The sequence below is a fragment of the Choristoneura fumiferana genome, chromosome 27 (genome assembly GCF_025370935.1).
Source record: "Choristoneura fumiferana chromosome 27, NRCan_CFum_1, whole genome shotgun sequence".
Taxonomy (NCBI): domain Eukaryota; kingdom Metazoa; phylum Arthropoda; class Insecta; order Lepidoptera; family Tortricidae; genus Choristoneura; species Choristoneura fumiferana.
In genome coordinates, this window is record NC_133498.1 from 5,304,461 (window position 1) to 5,321,155 (window position 16,695).

General features: G+C 40.7%; 2 protein-coding genes across 2 annotated transcripts in view; both read left to right on the forward strand.

The window, feature by feature from the left end:
• The window catches only part of Np (serine protease notopleural), a 51,891-nt gene extending 47,111 nt beyond the window's left edge, over positions 1–4,780 (forward strand). Inside the window, exons 8-10 of the mRNA XM_074108549.1 lie at positions 1,225–1,340; positions 2,377–2,532; positions 3,548–4,780. Of these exons, the coding sequence (XP_073964650.1) occupies positions 1,225–1,340; positions 2,377–2,532; positions 3,548–3,711 (436 nt within the window). The 3' untranslated portion in view covers positions 3,712–4,780. The remainder of the gene's footprint in view (positions 1–1,224; positions 1,341–2,376; positions 2,533–3,547) is intronic.
• A 4,755-nt stretch (positions 4,781–9,535) lies between these two features.
• On the forward strand, positions 9,536–16,509 carry LOC141443239 (uncharacterized). Its single transcript, XM_074108448.1, has 7 exons — positions 9,536–9,624; positions 9,723–9,889; positions 10,024–11,364; positions 11,999–12,219; positions 13,479–13,556; positions 14,274–14,978; positions 16,184–16,509. Exons 1-7 carry the CDS (start codon positions 9,536–9,538, stop codon positions 16,244–16,246), a joined length of 2,664 nt encoding a protein of 887 aa, XP_073964549.1. The 3' UTR covers positions 16,247–16,509.
• Positions 16,510–16,695: the final 186 nt, after the last annotated feature.

Genomic DNA, 16,695 nt, shown 5'->3' on the forward strand with positions numbered 1-16,695 from the left:
AATTGGGCAAACTTCTAACTGTACCTACAATAGCTAAATACAGATTATTATTGAATACCTAATGTATTTCCATCGTATTTTGACGGATAACTTCATATTTATCTTGCTTTCACAATTTAGCTTCAGTAAATTTTAGTAAGCTAGTTGAGAAGAAAGATAAATATGAACTTTTCCGACAAAATAAGTAAGATGGAAAACCATGATGATAATCAAATAAAGATTGTTTTTTGGAATCTTTTTGTAAAAAAAAATACAAAAAGATTCCAAAAAACCAATCTCACTACAAACTCGTTGGTTTTACGGCCTCGCAACGTAATGCGACTTGCACGATTTTTCTTGCAAGTCTAAACTCGGCTAAATAATTACCTAAGTTAAAGCTTTATTTACACCACATGTATTTTTACAACACGGCATACTTAACACAAGTTATATCTGTTAAGTAAGTGTAAGCGTATCAGAATTAATATATATGTGTGTTGAATAACTTTATAAAATGACTGATGTAAGATCTCACATTTTTAAATAACAGCAATTGATATAGGTATCCAATAAAGCAAAGCGAAGCCCACAGCCAAGCATAATTTTTGTATTGAACTTGGCTCTCCCTTTTTACATTTATGTTTTTGGTGGGATTTTGTTGACGTCCGTGACAGGGGTTGTGTCAAAGTAATATTGATGATTGATGCGCCACGCGTTTTGTTCCAAACAGCTACTAGTAGTCTAGTGCCGTAAGGTACATAGATGCCAATGGGAGGAAGGCTAACCCCTACACCACCACTGGACAGGAGTCTAGACACAAATTTCTCCCATGCACCACACATTTCAGCCTGCTTTTTTCCTAGCCACTTAAGCAGCGACCCTAACGACATCTATGTTTTAGCTCTAATCGAGAGACGTCAACACTCAACACTCCTTCGGAACGGAACTAACTGCTCACACGGACAAGAGATGTCGCTATTAAACAACCAAATAAGATTGTTTTTTTGGAATCTTTTTGTATTTTTTATTTCAATTCCAAATTTGTCCAAATCAGACTTTTAATATTGAGCAACCCCGGTGACCCGAAGTGTAGTGCCCTGTTCGCCACGCCATTGCACTCCAGCACAATGTGTGTGGTCGTCTCTTCCTCCAGGCATGCTCTGCACAGGGGGCTGTCTGTAACACCTAGATTATAAGTATTTGTTGGTTTAACTTATTGATAAGCGTATTGTTTTACTTTTTCAGGTTCTACGAGCCGGTGACCTTCCAGCCCAACATCCTGCCGGTGTGCGTCCCCGATAACGACGACGACTTCGTCGGGCGCACCGCGCACGTCACAGGCTGGGGGCGGCTCTATGACGGTTAGTGCTTTTGTGTAAGAAGAACCACATGCAAAAGGGAAATTGTAAACAAATAATAAAATCAATGATTTTAGTACCTTTAGAAATTAAAAACAGTAAACAAGAAAACAGAAAGAACTAACCTTATAGATACCTTAACTGAAAAGTAGTTAAGAGTAGTATTTGTTTTGCGAGACCATAAGTAGGGGAGAGGAGACCGAGGAAAGTTGTGACAGAGGAGAGTTGCGACATCGTCGATTTTTGGGAACTTATTTACTGCTAGCAAGCTCGCAAAAGCGCGTGTTTGATAGCTCGGGACTTGAAATAAAAAACGCGTGCTATAGCGATCTGCTAGCAGATAATAGGTAAGTTCTAAAAATCGACGTTGTCACTACTCTCCTCTGTAACAACTCTCCTCGGTCTCCCCTATAAAACCTTAATGCTAAGTAGGCATTATTCTTGATCATGATAATGATCATGATGCGTTGTAGCATGACAATTGGCGACCGATTTTAGCTCGCTGATCATAATTATTATGTACCTATTTATACTTTATAAATATCTTGAATAAATAAAAAAAAATTGAAAAATGTTATCCCACTAATATTACAATATAAAAACGAAATTATTTTCCTAGCCGTTAAATACTGTCACCCTAGTAACACAGTATTTTACTTCAAATGCTACTAAACAGAAAGTACCCCCCAAAATAAAAATACCTGCAGCCAAATCCCACGTTTTTGAGTCACTAACCCCCTTATTTTTCCCATTCATTGATTAATTTTATGTGACAGATATATGTGATGCCGTCTCTGTTTGTTTTGTTCGAATAGACGGAGACGGCATCACATTTATCTGTCAAATAAAATGTATCCATGTGTGGTGAAACAGGCCCTTACCCTTAAATTGAAAAAAAATGGAAAAAGTCTCAATTCAAGCCTCGTCGGTACCTTATAGTCCAAAAAAATCTACATTAAAAATAATACAAAACGATGGTCTTGAATCATGATCGCTGTGGTGTACACTATCAATTGAAGGGTTAAACTTTGTTGTGCAGATGGCCCTCTGCCGACGGTGCTGCAAGAAGTGGAGGTGCCCATCATCAACAACACGGCCTGTGAAGCGATGTACCTGGCGGCGGGCTACAACGAACACATACCCAATATCTTCATCTGCGCCGGCTGGAAGAAAGGAGGCTCCGACTCTTGCGAAGGTACGACCACATAATATTACTTTCTCAAAAACGACCGTAAAAGTCTACATTATTCCTTACACACAAGTGAATAGTCTGGTTATGGTCAGCGGAAAATTAAAAAGTTAAAAAGGATTGCTGGCTCGCTAGCTCGAAAAACAATGTCGCATAGAAATTCCATTATTGTCGAGTCTCAAACTTTTTATTTATTTTAAACGGCCATGGAAATGCAGAGCAAGTGGTCAAGTCAAATGGCCGGTCATCGTGACCGTCGGTATCAGTTATTTTGTTGGCACTCTGGACTTTTTTATTGTGTCTGGAACAGCTTGTGGTGTTTTCGATGGGAAAATACACCTGCAGTTTTATTTAATGAAAACAAACAAACAAACAAATAAAAATTATATTGGAATACAATTAAATGTCATACATAACTAATATATTTTGAGAAAAAGTTTATTTTATTTTTTTTCCTTCACCATTTTTGAGAAAAGTTTTACATTATTAGTCTCGGCTGGAACAGCAATTGCTGCTCATACTCAGCCAGCATTGGCCACTTCCATGCCACGACAGTAATCTACTGTAGTCTGAAACTGCCCTTAGTGTTTTCATCAACCTCGACATTTGTGGAATCAGCGAGAGTATCAATGGATCTACGTGTGTACCGGCAGCCAGGCTTTTAAATTAACCATGACATTAATTTAATTAATAAACTTAAATTGAGACTTTGTTAACTTCCTAACATAAGTAATTAAAATTGCCAGCAATGTACAGCAAAGTAAATTGACAAGTAATAATCAAAGTATAATCTCTGTCGGCCCAAGTCAGCTGTCATTTACAATTACTTTTCAATTTACTTTGCTGTACATTGCTGGCAGCTGTAATTTTGTAGTCTGAATTTTAATTTATTAATTAAATTACTATCATGATTTAGTTACAGAAATACATTAAGTACTTTATATTCCCTTAAAAAAATCCAGGCTGCCGGTAACACACTGTATATTTCCAAAAAAAATAATTGAAAATTTGTTGTTGTTAGGCGACAGCGGCGGGCCGATGGTGGTGGAGCGGGCGCGCGACGGGCGCTTCGTGCTGGGCGGCGTCATCTCGTGGGGCATCGGCTGCGCGGAGCCCAACCAGCCCGGCGTCTACACGCGCATCTCAGAGTTCCGCGACTGGATCAACCAGATACTGCAGTTCTAGCCCCGTACTTTATACGGCTTATAGCACACATTGGCGCTCGTCAAACGCGCGGTAAACGAACGTTTAGACCCTACGCTAGCTGGCCCTACGAAGTGCGAAATTCGACCTTCGTATCTTGCCGTCCCGTTGACGCTTGTATCACAAGAGTGAGGGACGGTACGATACGAACTTCGATTTACTTCATTTAGGTCTGCCAAATTTTTAATGATAGTACTATGTACTTAAATAGTTTGTGAGAAATTGATACTATCCAACTTCCTTTGCAACCCTGGCAAAAAAAATGCTCACGTAATGAAGAATAAGGTGACATTAACGTGAAACGATATCTCAGTCGATGTCCTAACAATTTTAGTCTATCATATAAATCTTGATCCCAAGATCGAATTTAAAATAAATTTAAAACATAGTCAAGAGCAATGAAAATTTATCAAATTCCTTAGAATTATAAGTAACATTCTATGCGTATTTATTGCTCTTGAATATGACTTAAACAGGTACATAGTAAAAATACTTTCAGTGCATTTATAAGTTATGTTGCTACGACATACAAGTGTAATACTTGTTTACAGTACTTAAGTATAAATTTACTTATAAAAAATGGCATAGTAAAATGGTTGTTAAGGTTCATTTATGAAACAATATTTCGAATTGAATTGAGTATTTGAACTAAATAGTTTACTTAATGAAAAAAACTTCCAAAACTGTTTTGTTTTGAAAGAAATTGTGAAATGAAGTCAAGTAAAAAAATATTTGTAAGTTATAAATTATAATAATAAGTGATTGATCTTTCAATTAGATACTTTCATTTTCCAAGTGATTGTCTGGAACCACAGAAATAGTAAAAAGATTTAAGATTATTATTACTTCTGTGTCTGGAACTGTTCTTATAAGATGGTTTAGTTTTATAATATTTATTTTAGATTAATTTTGTAAATACTTTTCTAAATGCATTTATTATTATTTTTACAATTACATTAAGCCATAAATCAGTTGTGTAATTATTAGATATAATAGCCAGTAAGGAAGTACTTAAGTGAAAGTATTTTTAAATAAATCGATTACAATAAAATCATGTTTTGTACATTACCAACCCAATTTTTTTGAACACTGCTTCACCACCCATTGATTAATTTATGACGGATAAATGTGATGCCGTCTCCGTCTATTCGAACAAAACCAACAGAGACGGCATCACATTTACTCGTCAGATAAATTTAATGAATGGGATGATGAAACAGGGGGTAAGTTTATGGAACTATAGGAACATCGTGACGGTTGCTAACCTCTTAATAATCATTTTCAAATAACTCAGGACATGTCTCATTAATTCACCATGTCTCACTGTACGCCTAAAAAAAGATTTTTTTTCTCCGCGAATGAGGATTTCTTGTCAGGAGAAACATCGCTAGATGGCGTTAGTATCGCGAGGTATATTTGACGTTTACAGTCTTGATTGCGATTGGCTCATTTACGTGATGCAAATTGCTAAATTTGACCTTCCGCTATCACTTTTTGCAATACCTACAACTCATTAGTGATCCCATTTTTTTCTACAAACGTGTAGGATTTTATTTTTTTATATTACCAAAAAGTAGCAGTACTGTATGAACCGAGACTCCTTACCCTTTCCCGATGAACTAAAATTATAAACCATGGCATTGACATGAACTGTCAGTGAAATTCAAAATTTTGTTTAGTGCTTTGAGAAATAAAATTAATTTAAACAAGTGAAATAAATTGAAACAAGTGAACTTTAGTTAGTGACTGTGGATAAACTGTTATATTTAAGCTGACAAATAAATTAAAAAGTTTGATAAATTGATTACAATAACAAAACTTAGTACCCCGATAGTTAAAACCACTTAACTACAAAGGAAGTTACTATTTGTAAATTTTTACGCGGTATTTAGTTACAATAGGTACCTTGTAGTTTTACGATGTGTGGACATTGGTCTTCTGTTGAAATCTTCCAGTAAGTATATCTGAGTTAACAAATTAGGGTAACTTGCTATATTATTTTATACCTACTTACTACCCACAATTGTAAAAAAAAAAACAATTTCCCTATATTTAATTTCAGATGTTTAAGTTGACTTATCTAAAATACTAGATACTAGCTTACAGAAGCAGCATGGAAAACAAGCTAGATGACTCTAAAGTAAGTAATTTCGTAATAACTAAAATCATGTATGTGTACCTACCTACTTTATTAATCATCATCCCAGCCTGTATACGTCTTCACCGCTGGGTACAGGCCGCCTCTCAGAATAAGAGGGCTTGGGCCGTAGTTCCCACGCACACCAGTCTGGATTGGGAACTTCACACACATTATTGAATTGCCTAATTTAATAATTATTTGAAATTACCCTGTTTTAGGCCTCTTGTACACACACGGTTTATCGCCGTGAAAATCTACGGTTAATTCGCCGCGTGTAGGCACGGTCGTCAGTGTTGTATGGATCACTATGAAAGCTTGTAGACGTGCACGGTGGCGCCACGGCACGGCGCCGCGGCCGTGTGCGCCGTGCACGTCTACAAGCTTTCATAGTGATCCATATGTCGGCGGCCGATCGTAAAATCCGCCAGATCACGAAATTCTTAGGCATATCGTGAAATGCCGCCATTTCATGAATTGGCTAAGGGATACCCGCCATATCGTTCAAAACTCGCCGTTTAACGATTTGCCTAGTGACGTTGAGGCAGATCATGAAATTCCTAGGCATATCATGAAGCGCCGCCATTTCATGATTTGGCCAGTTTAGGCAGATCATGAAATTCCTAGGCATATCATGAAACAACGCCATATCGGTTCTGGCACTTCGCCGCCGCTGCCGCGGCACGCTCGCTTCGCTCGCTCGGCTCGTGCGTCGTGATCACAATTAAAACTAACCACTCCTCGCTTCGCTCGTCGTACCTAAATTTTTCTATATAAATAAGTAACAACTAGTGAATACTTTATTTATCAACAAAATACTAACCTCTAAAATACGGGCAGACGTCCATGGTTTTTTCACATTGTGCACAGAATACGTTTGATTCACATAAAAAGAACGGAGCTGATGTTCAAAAGCTTCTTTTGCACTTCTATTTTGAATTCAATCACTAGTTTTGGTTTAAAGATCATTTTGTTGCGACGCCGACATTTTTCACGCGCTAAACAAACACGACCGGTCAGCTGGTCACGGCCGCCATTGCATACGCAGCGCCACCAGTGGCCAAAAAAGAAACTATTTTACGATGTGCCCGGTATAGAGCTAGGAATATCGAAGAATGCGTTGCTCTAATCGATCTGCCGTATTATTTCTCAGGCACATCGTGATATGCCTGGCCAACGTTTAGGCATATCATGAAATGGCGGCGTTTCACGATATGTCTAGGAATTTCGTGATCTGGCGGATTTTACGATCGGCCGCCGACACATACAACACTGACGACCGTGCCTACACGCGGCGAATTAACCGTAGATTTTCACGGCGATAAACCGTGTGTGTACAAGAGGCCTTACTCTCCATTAAGTTCCTGGTCTTAGGTATCGTCCTAATAGAACGCGAATGTGCGATCATCGCGCGAGTAAGCAATGCGACCATCGAGTGTTCGCGCGATTGCAAAACCTGAGTGTCCTATCATCGCGCGAATTGACGCCGCGAGCGAGCGAGTGCGGTGCACCGCCGACGCAATTAACGCGCAAATTTCAATTAGGACACCTATTCGAATTCAATGTTTGATCGCGCGTTCGTACCTACGAACTAAGGTCGCGCGAATAGATTCACAAACATTTGAGTCGCGCGACCGCGTCGTGCGATTGTCAGTTAGGACGCCTATTCGCGTTCAATATGTTTGATCGCGCGTTCGTACGAGTAAAATTCGCGCGAACCTACGATGATCGCGCATTCGCGTTCTATTAAGACGATGCCTTATGCGACATATATCTGCGGCTACATTTGTTTTTTTTTTACTAAACAGATATTTCCCACCAAATAATTGAAACGTAACAAAATATTCAAATATTTTTTATCAAACAGCTGGAAAACGAGCAGGCGGGTCACCTGATGGTAAGTGATCACCGCCGCCCATGGACATCTACAGCATTATTAGGACTGCGGGTGCGTTGCCGGCCTTAAAATAGGCATTACCCTATATAGAGTCTATAGTATAGACCTTTGAAGGTACCCAGATAATAGCCATATTTAGGTATTTATGATTTACATAATTGTATATATATATATATATATATATATATATATACAATTATGTAAATCATAAATATATATATATATATATATGTTTTAAAATGTTTTGCTCTATTTTACGATCCTTAATTTAATTGCTCTTTTCTACCACTCAAAGGTTGACTGGCAAGGATCCCTTCAGGGATAAGTCCGCCTTTGTATTTAGCACTTTTTTGTTGTAACCTTTTTGTATTTCCTTTTTATTCGACTGGGTGGCAAACGAGCTAGTGGGTCTCCTGATGGTAAGAGATCACCACCGCCCATAGACACCTGTAACACCAGGGGGATGGCAGATGCGTTGCCAACCTAGAGGCCTAAGATGGGATACCTCAAGAAATCCGTTAACTTTAAGGGGACCACCTACAGGTCAAATGAAGTTAATTTCTCTAAGACACCTAGAGGTCTAACTTTTACTGTTTAAGAGATAATCAAGAGTTAAGATAATTAATTATTAGCGTAATGGTTCTTAATTTATGACGTTTTTCAAAGTTCATCACTAATCCGTTTTTAATTTACATATATTTAAAGAAAGTTACACCATGTTGATCGATTTGTTTGATGTCACGTCAGTGTCACTTGTCAAGTTTATTTATTTTACAAGTTAACTATTAGCAATGACTGTGAAGTTAACGCATGAAAAAAACTTTTTTTTTGGAAGAAAAACATTTTTTTTCTTCAACTTGACGAAAAACTGAACTATCAGGTAGTTCATATCAATGAACTGAGCCGTCTGCCGAAGTTAACGGATATCATAAAAACACGGTGTATATGTAAACTGCCGAAATTTTTTTGACGTAAAGTGGGGGTGATTTTTTTTCTCATTTAACCCTATACTTTGGGGTATTGTTGGACAGGTCTTTTAAAACTATTAGGGGGTTGCTAAGTAGATTTTTCGATTCAGTGATTTGTTTGCGAAATATTCAACTTTATAAGTAGTGCAAATTTTCATTAAAATCGAGCGTAGTAAGTAGAGTAGTAGTCGAGATGGTAGTAAGTATATCAAACTTAGGTACAAAGAAAACTATAACGATTAAGTTTGCTTGAGAATTATTTTTGTTTGCTTGAGGCAATAGCAGCCTAAGGTATAAAATATACCTAAACTTGGAAGATTCCGTATAAAATACGAAATCCTTAGAAAAATATTACTTAATTTTTTCGTAGTGGCTACGGAACCCTATTTTGGGAGTGTCCAACACGCTCTTGGCCGGTTTTTGGACAATAAAGAGTATTAACAAACTAACAAACAAGTTGGTGTCACTTGATTGCTATGGGGTCCTTTTGTTCTTAATTCTCATGAATGTTTCAGTTCTATTTTCTATTGTTTCATCTCAGTTACATATTTTTAAGCCCCAGCGCAAAAAGAGGGGTGTCTGTGCCATAGCTCTCAAACGGATGGACCGATTTCGATGTGGTTTTTTTAACGTATAACCGAGTTTCTTTGGAGTGATTTTTAGTTAATGTTTGATAGAAATCGGTTCTGCCGTTTTTGAGATATTGAACTTTGAAACTCGGTCAGTTTTTCAAGTTTTGTTACTTGGTCTTTTTCTATTTTTATTAGCCACCTTCACACACTGCGGCGCCACCTGAGGGTCAAAATGGAAGTCCGGTTCTCAAAAAGAAACGTCGTCATAGTGTACAACATAGTACAGAAGTCTCAAGCGGAGGAAGTTTCTTTTGTAAAAAGGTACTTTATCAAAGACTACAGAACTGATATACCTATACTTTTATAGGTACGTCATGGTCAAATGTCAAGGCTCTACCAGTTGGAACCTACCTCTTAAGGAGACCTCGCTCAACCGACCGTCTCCAGTTTCAGGGGTACACCATACTAGACGTGCTGAACGCGGACTGCTGGCGCCTCGTGCTGGACTACGTCCCCGTCAGAGACGTCGTGCGCTCGGAGCGCGTCAGCCGCGCCTGGCAGCAAGTGGTGCGGGACTACCTGGCAGGTAACGACCAGCTGAACGCGGACTGCTGGCGCCTCGTGCTGGACTACGTCCCCGTCAGAGACGTCGTTCGCTCGGAGCGCGTCAGCCGCGCCTGGCAGCAAGTGGTGCGGGACTACCTGGCAGGTAACGACCAGCTGAACGCGGACTGCTGGCGCCTCGTGCTGGACTACGTCCCGTCAGAGACGTCGTGCGCTCGGAGCGCGTCAGCCGCGCCTGGCAGCAAGTGGTGCGGGACTACCTGGCAGGTAACGACCAGCTGAACGCGGACTGCTGGCGCCTCGTGCTGGACTACGTCCCCGTCAGAGACGTCGTGCGCTCGGAGCGCGTCAGCCGCGCCTGGCAGCAAGTGGTGCGGGACTACCTGGCAGGTAACGACCAGCTGAACGCGGACTGCTGGCGCCTCGTGCTGGACTACGTCCCCGTCAGAGACGTCGTGCGCTCGGAGCGCGTCAGCCGCGCCTGGCAGCAAGTGGTGCGGGACTACCTGGCAGGTAACGACCAGCTGAACGCGGACTGCTGGCGCCTCGTGCTGGACTACGTCCCCGTCAGAGACGTCGTTCGCTCGGAGCGCGTCAGCCGCGCCTGGCAGCAAGTGGTGCGGGACTACCTGGCAGGTAACGACCAGCTGAACGCGGACTGCTGGCGCCTCGTGCTGGACTACGTCCCCGTCAGAGACGTCGTGCGCTCGGAGCGCGTCAGCCGCGCCTGGCAGCAAGTGGTGCGGGACTACCTGGCAGGTAACGACCAGCTGAACGCGGACTGCTGGCGCCTCGTGCTGGACTACGTCCCCGTCAGAGACGTCGTGCGCTCGGAGCGCGTCAGCCGCGCCTGGCAGCAAGTGGTGCGGGACTACCTGGCAGGTAACGACCAGCTGAACGCGGACTGCTGGCGCCTCGTGCTGGACTACGTCCCCGTCAGAGACGTCGTGCGCTCGGAGCGCGTCAGCCGCGCCTGGCAGCAAGTGGTGCGGGACTACCTGGCAGGTAACGACCAGCTGAACGCGGACTGCTGGCGCCTCGTGCTGGACTACGTCCCCGTCAGAGACGTCGTGCGCTCGGAGCGCGTCAGCCGCGCCTGGCAGCAAGTGGTGCGGGACTACCTGGCAGGTAACGACCAGCTGAACGCGGACTGCTGGCGCCTCGTGCTGGACTACGTCCCCGTCAGAGACGTCGTGCGCTCGGAGCGCGTCAGCCGCGCCTGGCAGCAAGTGGTGCGGGACTACCTGGCAGGTAACGACCAGCTGAACGCGGACTGCTGGCGCCTCGTGCTGGACTACGTCCCCGTCAGAGACGTCGTGCGCTCGGAGCGCGTCAGCCGCGCCTGGCAGCAAGTGGTGCGGGACTACCTGGCAGGTAACGACCAGCTGAACGCGGACTGCTGGCGCCTCGTGCTGGACTACGTCCCCGTCAGAGACGTCGTGCGCTCGGAGCGCGTCAGCCGCGCCTGGCAGCAAGTGGTGCGGGACTACCTGGCAGGTGATGATGATGGATCTCATCCCAGACGTATCCTTTGACGGCGTCACCCTGTCAAGATGAGTCCAGACTAACCCCAGGCTCTTGCATGGCCGCGAGCGTGACTAGCAAAGCCAAACTTGGTGTTAAAAGTCCGGTTGCAATATTTTCAGTGAAGTATGCCATTTGCGTTGTGTAGGCCCTACACATAATGGCATACTACACTGTAGGTACCTGACCGTATGAAAACTTGGGTCTCTTCTGAATAAATATTATTTTATGTGTTATATTTTTTGTAAAATGTCGTCTATTTTATAAATAAAGGGAGTATATATTTTTTTCAATAGTTTAATTTAGCATCGAGAGATCGTGACGTATCCATCCTAATATTTCTACTTGGTATCCAGCCGCGTGGCACCCGTCACTGGTAATTTAATTTCACTTAGGAATTTACATAAATAAAGTTTTAAAATCAGTTTTAATTCCACCACAAACAAAGGTAGGTAATAATGCCGGTGCTCAACATACGCCAGACCAAAATTATGAAAAAGCTTGTTAAAAACTAGGATTTTAATTTGAATCGTCAAGTTTGGAACGGAACGTTCCTACTGTTTACTGTTTTTTACCTAGAAGCAATTATTTTTCTTCTCTTTCCCAGGTATCCATCGACTAGTAAATTTATATAACGATGACAATTTTTTCTTGCGACGCTCTTTATATGCCAATTGCCATGTGATAGAACTTCATAGACACGAGTATTTCATAAATGTTGTTGAAAAATGGGCTCCATTTATTGTATCGGTCACGGCACGTATAAATCAAGAAAAGTTGGAGGCCATTGCACTGAATTGTCCGGATTTAAAAAGTCTGACAGCAAAGGTAAGACAAACATTTTCATTAAAACTAATTTTCATCACATTTTTACGTAAACAGCAAAAGCCATTTTCAACCTATCGAAGGCCCCGGGCGCTTCACTTTGGAATATTAGGGCTAAGATTACAAGATTTACAAGATGCAGCCCAAGGAAAGTAACGGTGTTTTTTTAATTAATGAATGGTTCCAGGTTCAAGTTCACATGATTCAGGTTCAAGGTAACTTATTTCTACTCAAATTAAAACTTACGCTGTATTTTTCTACGCTTTAAAATACAATTCAGTTTAGGCTCTAAACTGAACTGCATCGCTATTTCCTACCACGACGTTACTTTTGCGATTCAGTTCAAGCACGGTTTAGCGACAGCGATACATTTTCATTCACTCACTTCAAGCGATTTTCGTACCATGACGCTTAACTTGAGTGGGGGGAATTGAATCGCTTCAGTGTCAAATTTAAAGATTCAGTATAAGTTACTCATTCTGTCAATTCTTTTGGAATTATAAGTGTTTTACTTGGAATATTTTTAAATTTCAAGAACTTTCAAACTTTTATTCAAGTTTTATAACTTTTCATAGGTACTCACGACATTGTGCTTCTTAACTCCTCATTGATAAAATTATTTTTTCAGTGAGAAAAGAGTTTCTATAAAGGTACTTATACTCTTTGGAAAAGAGACTCGTGGATTAGTGACAGCGTAAACATTTGATTTGTAATCAACACAACGGTTGTTAAGAACGCGCGGAATGACATAGAGTTCACATAGAGTTATGGTTTTCCAAAATAAAGAGGTTTTAGTATACAATATTTGGTTTGCATATAACGGCATCCCTTTCATTGAGACTCAGCTCTGAGAAATAAACGTCGTGGTACCAATTTCGACGATTCAGTTTAGGTGCCTGAATTGAACTGCTCTGCGTTTGGATCGTTTATGAAAAGATCATGGTAGGCCCCCATTACAAGTCCTTAAGGTGAATCGACACCATAATTAACTTCTGTGGAGCGAAATTATGCAACACGATAAAATTAGGAAACTTAAAATATTTATTAAATTAAAATTCGACTAACTTTTAATTTGTTAAATTATAACAAATAAAAAAAGTTACACATTGTTACTGTGTTGCACAATATGGCTCCACAAGTTAGCTACAGGTTTTGCACCTTAATGCAACTTGCACGACTTTTCTTCTAGATTTAGACAGGGTTTTAACTGTCACAGAAACAACTATAATTAACTATAATTTTGTATATATGTTCCCGGCCAGTTAGACGAACCCATTAAGAACTTCACATACATCAGGAAGTGCAGCAACTTGAGGAGGCTCGTGCTACATGCAACCCAGGTATGTTACTCTTCCGTTAGTTCGTGTTAGGGTTCCGTACCTCAAAAGGAAAAACCGGCCAAAAGAGTGTTGGACACGCTTAAAATAGAGTTCCGTAGCCATTACGAAAAAATTAAGTAACATTTTTCTAAGCATATCGTATTTCATACGGAATCTTCCAAGTTTAGGTATATTTTATCCCCTTGGCTGCTATTTACTCTTAAACTACTAATATTTTTTTATTTTTGTAATGTCTCTGTACTGCTTTTGGTGATCAATAAAGAATATTTGTATTGTAATACCACCCGTGCGACATACAATGTTTTTCATCACATTTGCGAGTAAAATTGTATATTTGTAAAAGAAAAACTAATATTTTTTCATAAATTGCCGATACCGCTGATTGCGCTCTTGGCAGCGCCAGCTCCCCGCCGCCCTCCCCCCGCAGCATGTGCATGGCGTGCGTGTGCAGCGCGCGCACGGGGCAGCAGCACACCATGCAGTAACAAATTCATGCGACCGACCTTGGGCTTCATGACATGAAAATTAGTACCTACAGGCAATGACTCATTTACCGACCACGGGTTTCATGAAAAACACATTAAGGTCGAGGGTTTTATTTGGGGGGTTGCAACCAAAGTAGCCTGCATGTTACGACACTGTTTACGAGCAAGTGTGATTAAAAAGTGTTTTTAAATACAAGCTTGTACTTTTTTAACGTGATTTTTTTTATTGCAGTTGGAAGACGCTGTTTTGCTCGGTGCAATTACAAGCGATTACCTAGAAGAACTCGCCATCATAGGAGCCCGCTTGGTGACCGGGTTCTTCCTGGTGAGCTTGAGATCGAACTTGAAGACCCTCATCCTCGAAGACAGCAACTGTGTGCGAATCAATTTCCTCCAACTGGCCCTCCACCGCCTGACCGGGCTCAAACGTTTAGAGCTGAACTCTCTGACAGACGAAATTCTACAAAACGCACACTTATTGCTTTACAAGATGCCGCATTTAGAATATCTGTCACTGACTAATTTCTATGGCTATAATAGGATTAACTTGAGCGCTTTGCTGCCAGCTCTGTGCCGGCTCAGTTCTTTGAGGGAGCTCTACTTGAATCACGACTCCTGTGTGACAGGGGAGTGGATAGAGGCGGTCGGTCGCGGTTGTCCGGCCTTGCGAGTAGTGGACATCGGATTCTGTCTGTACGTAGGAGGGCGCAGTGTGGTCGCGTTGTGTCGGGCGCGACCGGAACTGACGGAGCTGTCAGTGTGTCGCATCCCAGTGACTGACATGGACGTTCAGGCGAGCGTGAACTTCTGTGCGGACCTGGAGTTCTTGGACCTGTCGTGGTGCTACAGCGTGACGCGGACTCTGACGGGGCACCTCGCGTGGCCTCGCCCACGACCTCTGCGCCTCAGGCTCTTCGGGAATCGAGCGGAAAAGAAAGTAAGTTAACTTACTGGAGCTGATACCTTACCAGTGTTGCACGGGATAATTAATATCCAGATAATCATCTTACGAACGATAAATTATCTTAATAATTATCAAGATAAGATTACCCGCGTTAGGATGCACTATACTATAAACTACATAATATTAGATGCAGGTATATAAAAAATAAAATATTAAAAATAGTTTATTCATTATACAAAATATGAGTAAGTGCGTCTTTTTAAGCATTAATATCCTTGTTTTTTAAGAGACACCGCTCCTCAACATAGTAAACTGTATAATTTTAGGTGTACCTACAGGTACCTACTTTAAGGAAATTGATATTTATATTTACTTAACTTATTATAAGAGTAGGAGTTCAATAACATAATGGTTTATGTTGATAGATTAGAAAGAGTTGAATTTACACGAACAATTTTGTCAACATGATGAGTGCATGTGAGTTGAGTGGCTAAGGACGCCTTGTAGGCTTTTTTAAATCTCGATTTAAGGCTTAAACTGACTGTTCTTGTATGGATCTGACAGGACTTAAGACCACTTAAACCTAAATTAAAAAGCCTGCAAGTGGACGTTAGTTATATGTTGTGTTTTTTCACAGTAATTAAGTATTCTATGTCATAAGAAGTTTTTGTTTTTAACCAATCCAGTAACATAGTTTTGACTTCATAGCATGTACAGGGGTAAATATTTATATGGTTATTTATGAGATTGTATAGTTTCGCCGATTGTGCTATTTGTAGTCGTTTCGCATAAGCCGTTTTCACATAAAGAGTTTTAATTATTTTGTGTTTGGACTTGTTTTTTCGTCGACTAAACGTTGTTTCTGATTGTTAGACAGTAGGTATGTATTTTAAGGGAAAGATTTAAAATATAGAGCTTAAAAAATATACAGATAGAACATCAGCAGTTTTATACAGTATTATATTTTAAAGTTATTATCATTGTTATTTATCAATTTGTACGTTTCTGATAATTATCAAGATAATTACAAACTGATGATTAATTGATTTTACGCATAATATCATAAGCAAATATGAACGTTAATATCATTCATTTAATGATTAAAAAATAATGTAACTTGAAAGATTTGACCCGCACAATGCACATACATACAGACATACGTTACGTTAATTTAAATAAAAGCTTGTAATGTAAAAACATATCGGCTTCGCCTAATGTTGGCTTTGTTTGGTCTCCAGGCACAATACGAGGGCATCAAGATTCTCCGTGACAGGCCTCCACACACCCCGAAGCGATACTAAAATGCGAAATTTGTCTGTTTACAAAAATGCGTTTGGGAAAGCGATCTAACAAAGTCAGGACTTATAATTTTTCCTCTTCGTTAGAGGACTCCAAATGGTTTGACTTTGAGTAGTTTGTGTAAACAGTGTTCAATAAAAAACCATATCTACTATTTTAAATACCAAAGTAACTCTGCCTTGCCTGTCTGTCTGCTACCGCTTCACGTTTAGACCGGTAAACCGAGCGGCCCAATGTGCAATAGAATGTACACAATAAGTTCAAGGGAATTAAGAATCTATGACAATGTAACAAAGTAAAAATTCTTTTGTTTTTCTATTGTTTTACACCATGGCAGTTTGACGGAAGTTTGACTTTATTCTCGTAACAATTAGATTCTAATTGCTTTGTCAATTTTTTTCAAAATATTTATATGGTGGGCTTCAGGAGGACAGAGCAGGCGACCGCAAAA

Bases quoted from the DNA above. Each gene is read 5' to 3' on its own strand.
- LOC141443239 (XM_074108448.1), top strand. From the start codon at position 9,536: ATGGAAGTCCGGTTCTCAAAAAGAAACGTCGTCATAGTGTACAACATA. The intron at 9,625-9,722 runs GTACTTTATCAA...CTACCTCTTAAG, and splicing joins GAAGTTTCTTTTGTAAAAAG to GAGACCTCGCTCAACCGACC. The intron at 14,979-16,183 runs GTAAGTTAACTT...TTTGGTCTCCAG, and splicing joins GGAATCGAGCGGAAAAGAAA to GCACAATACGAGGGCATCAA.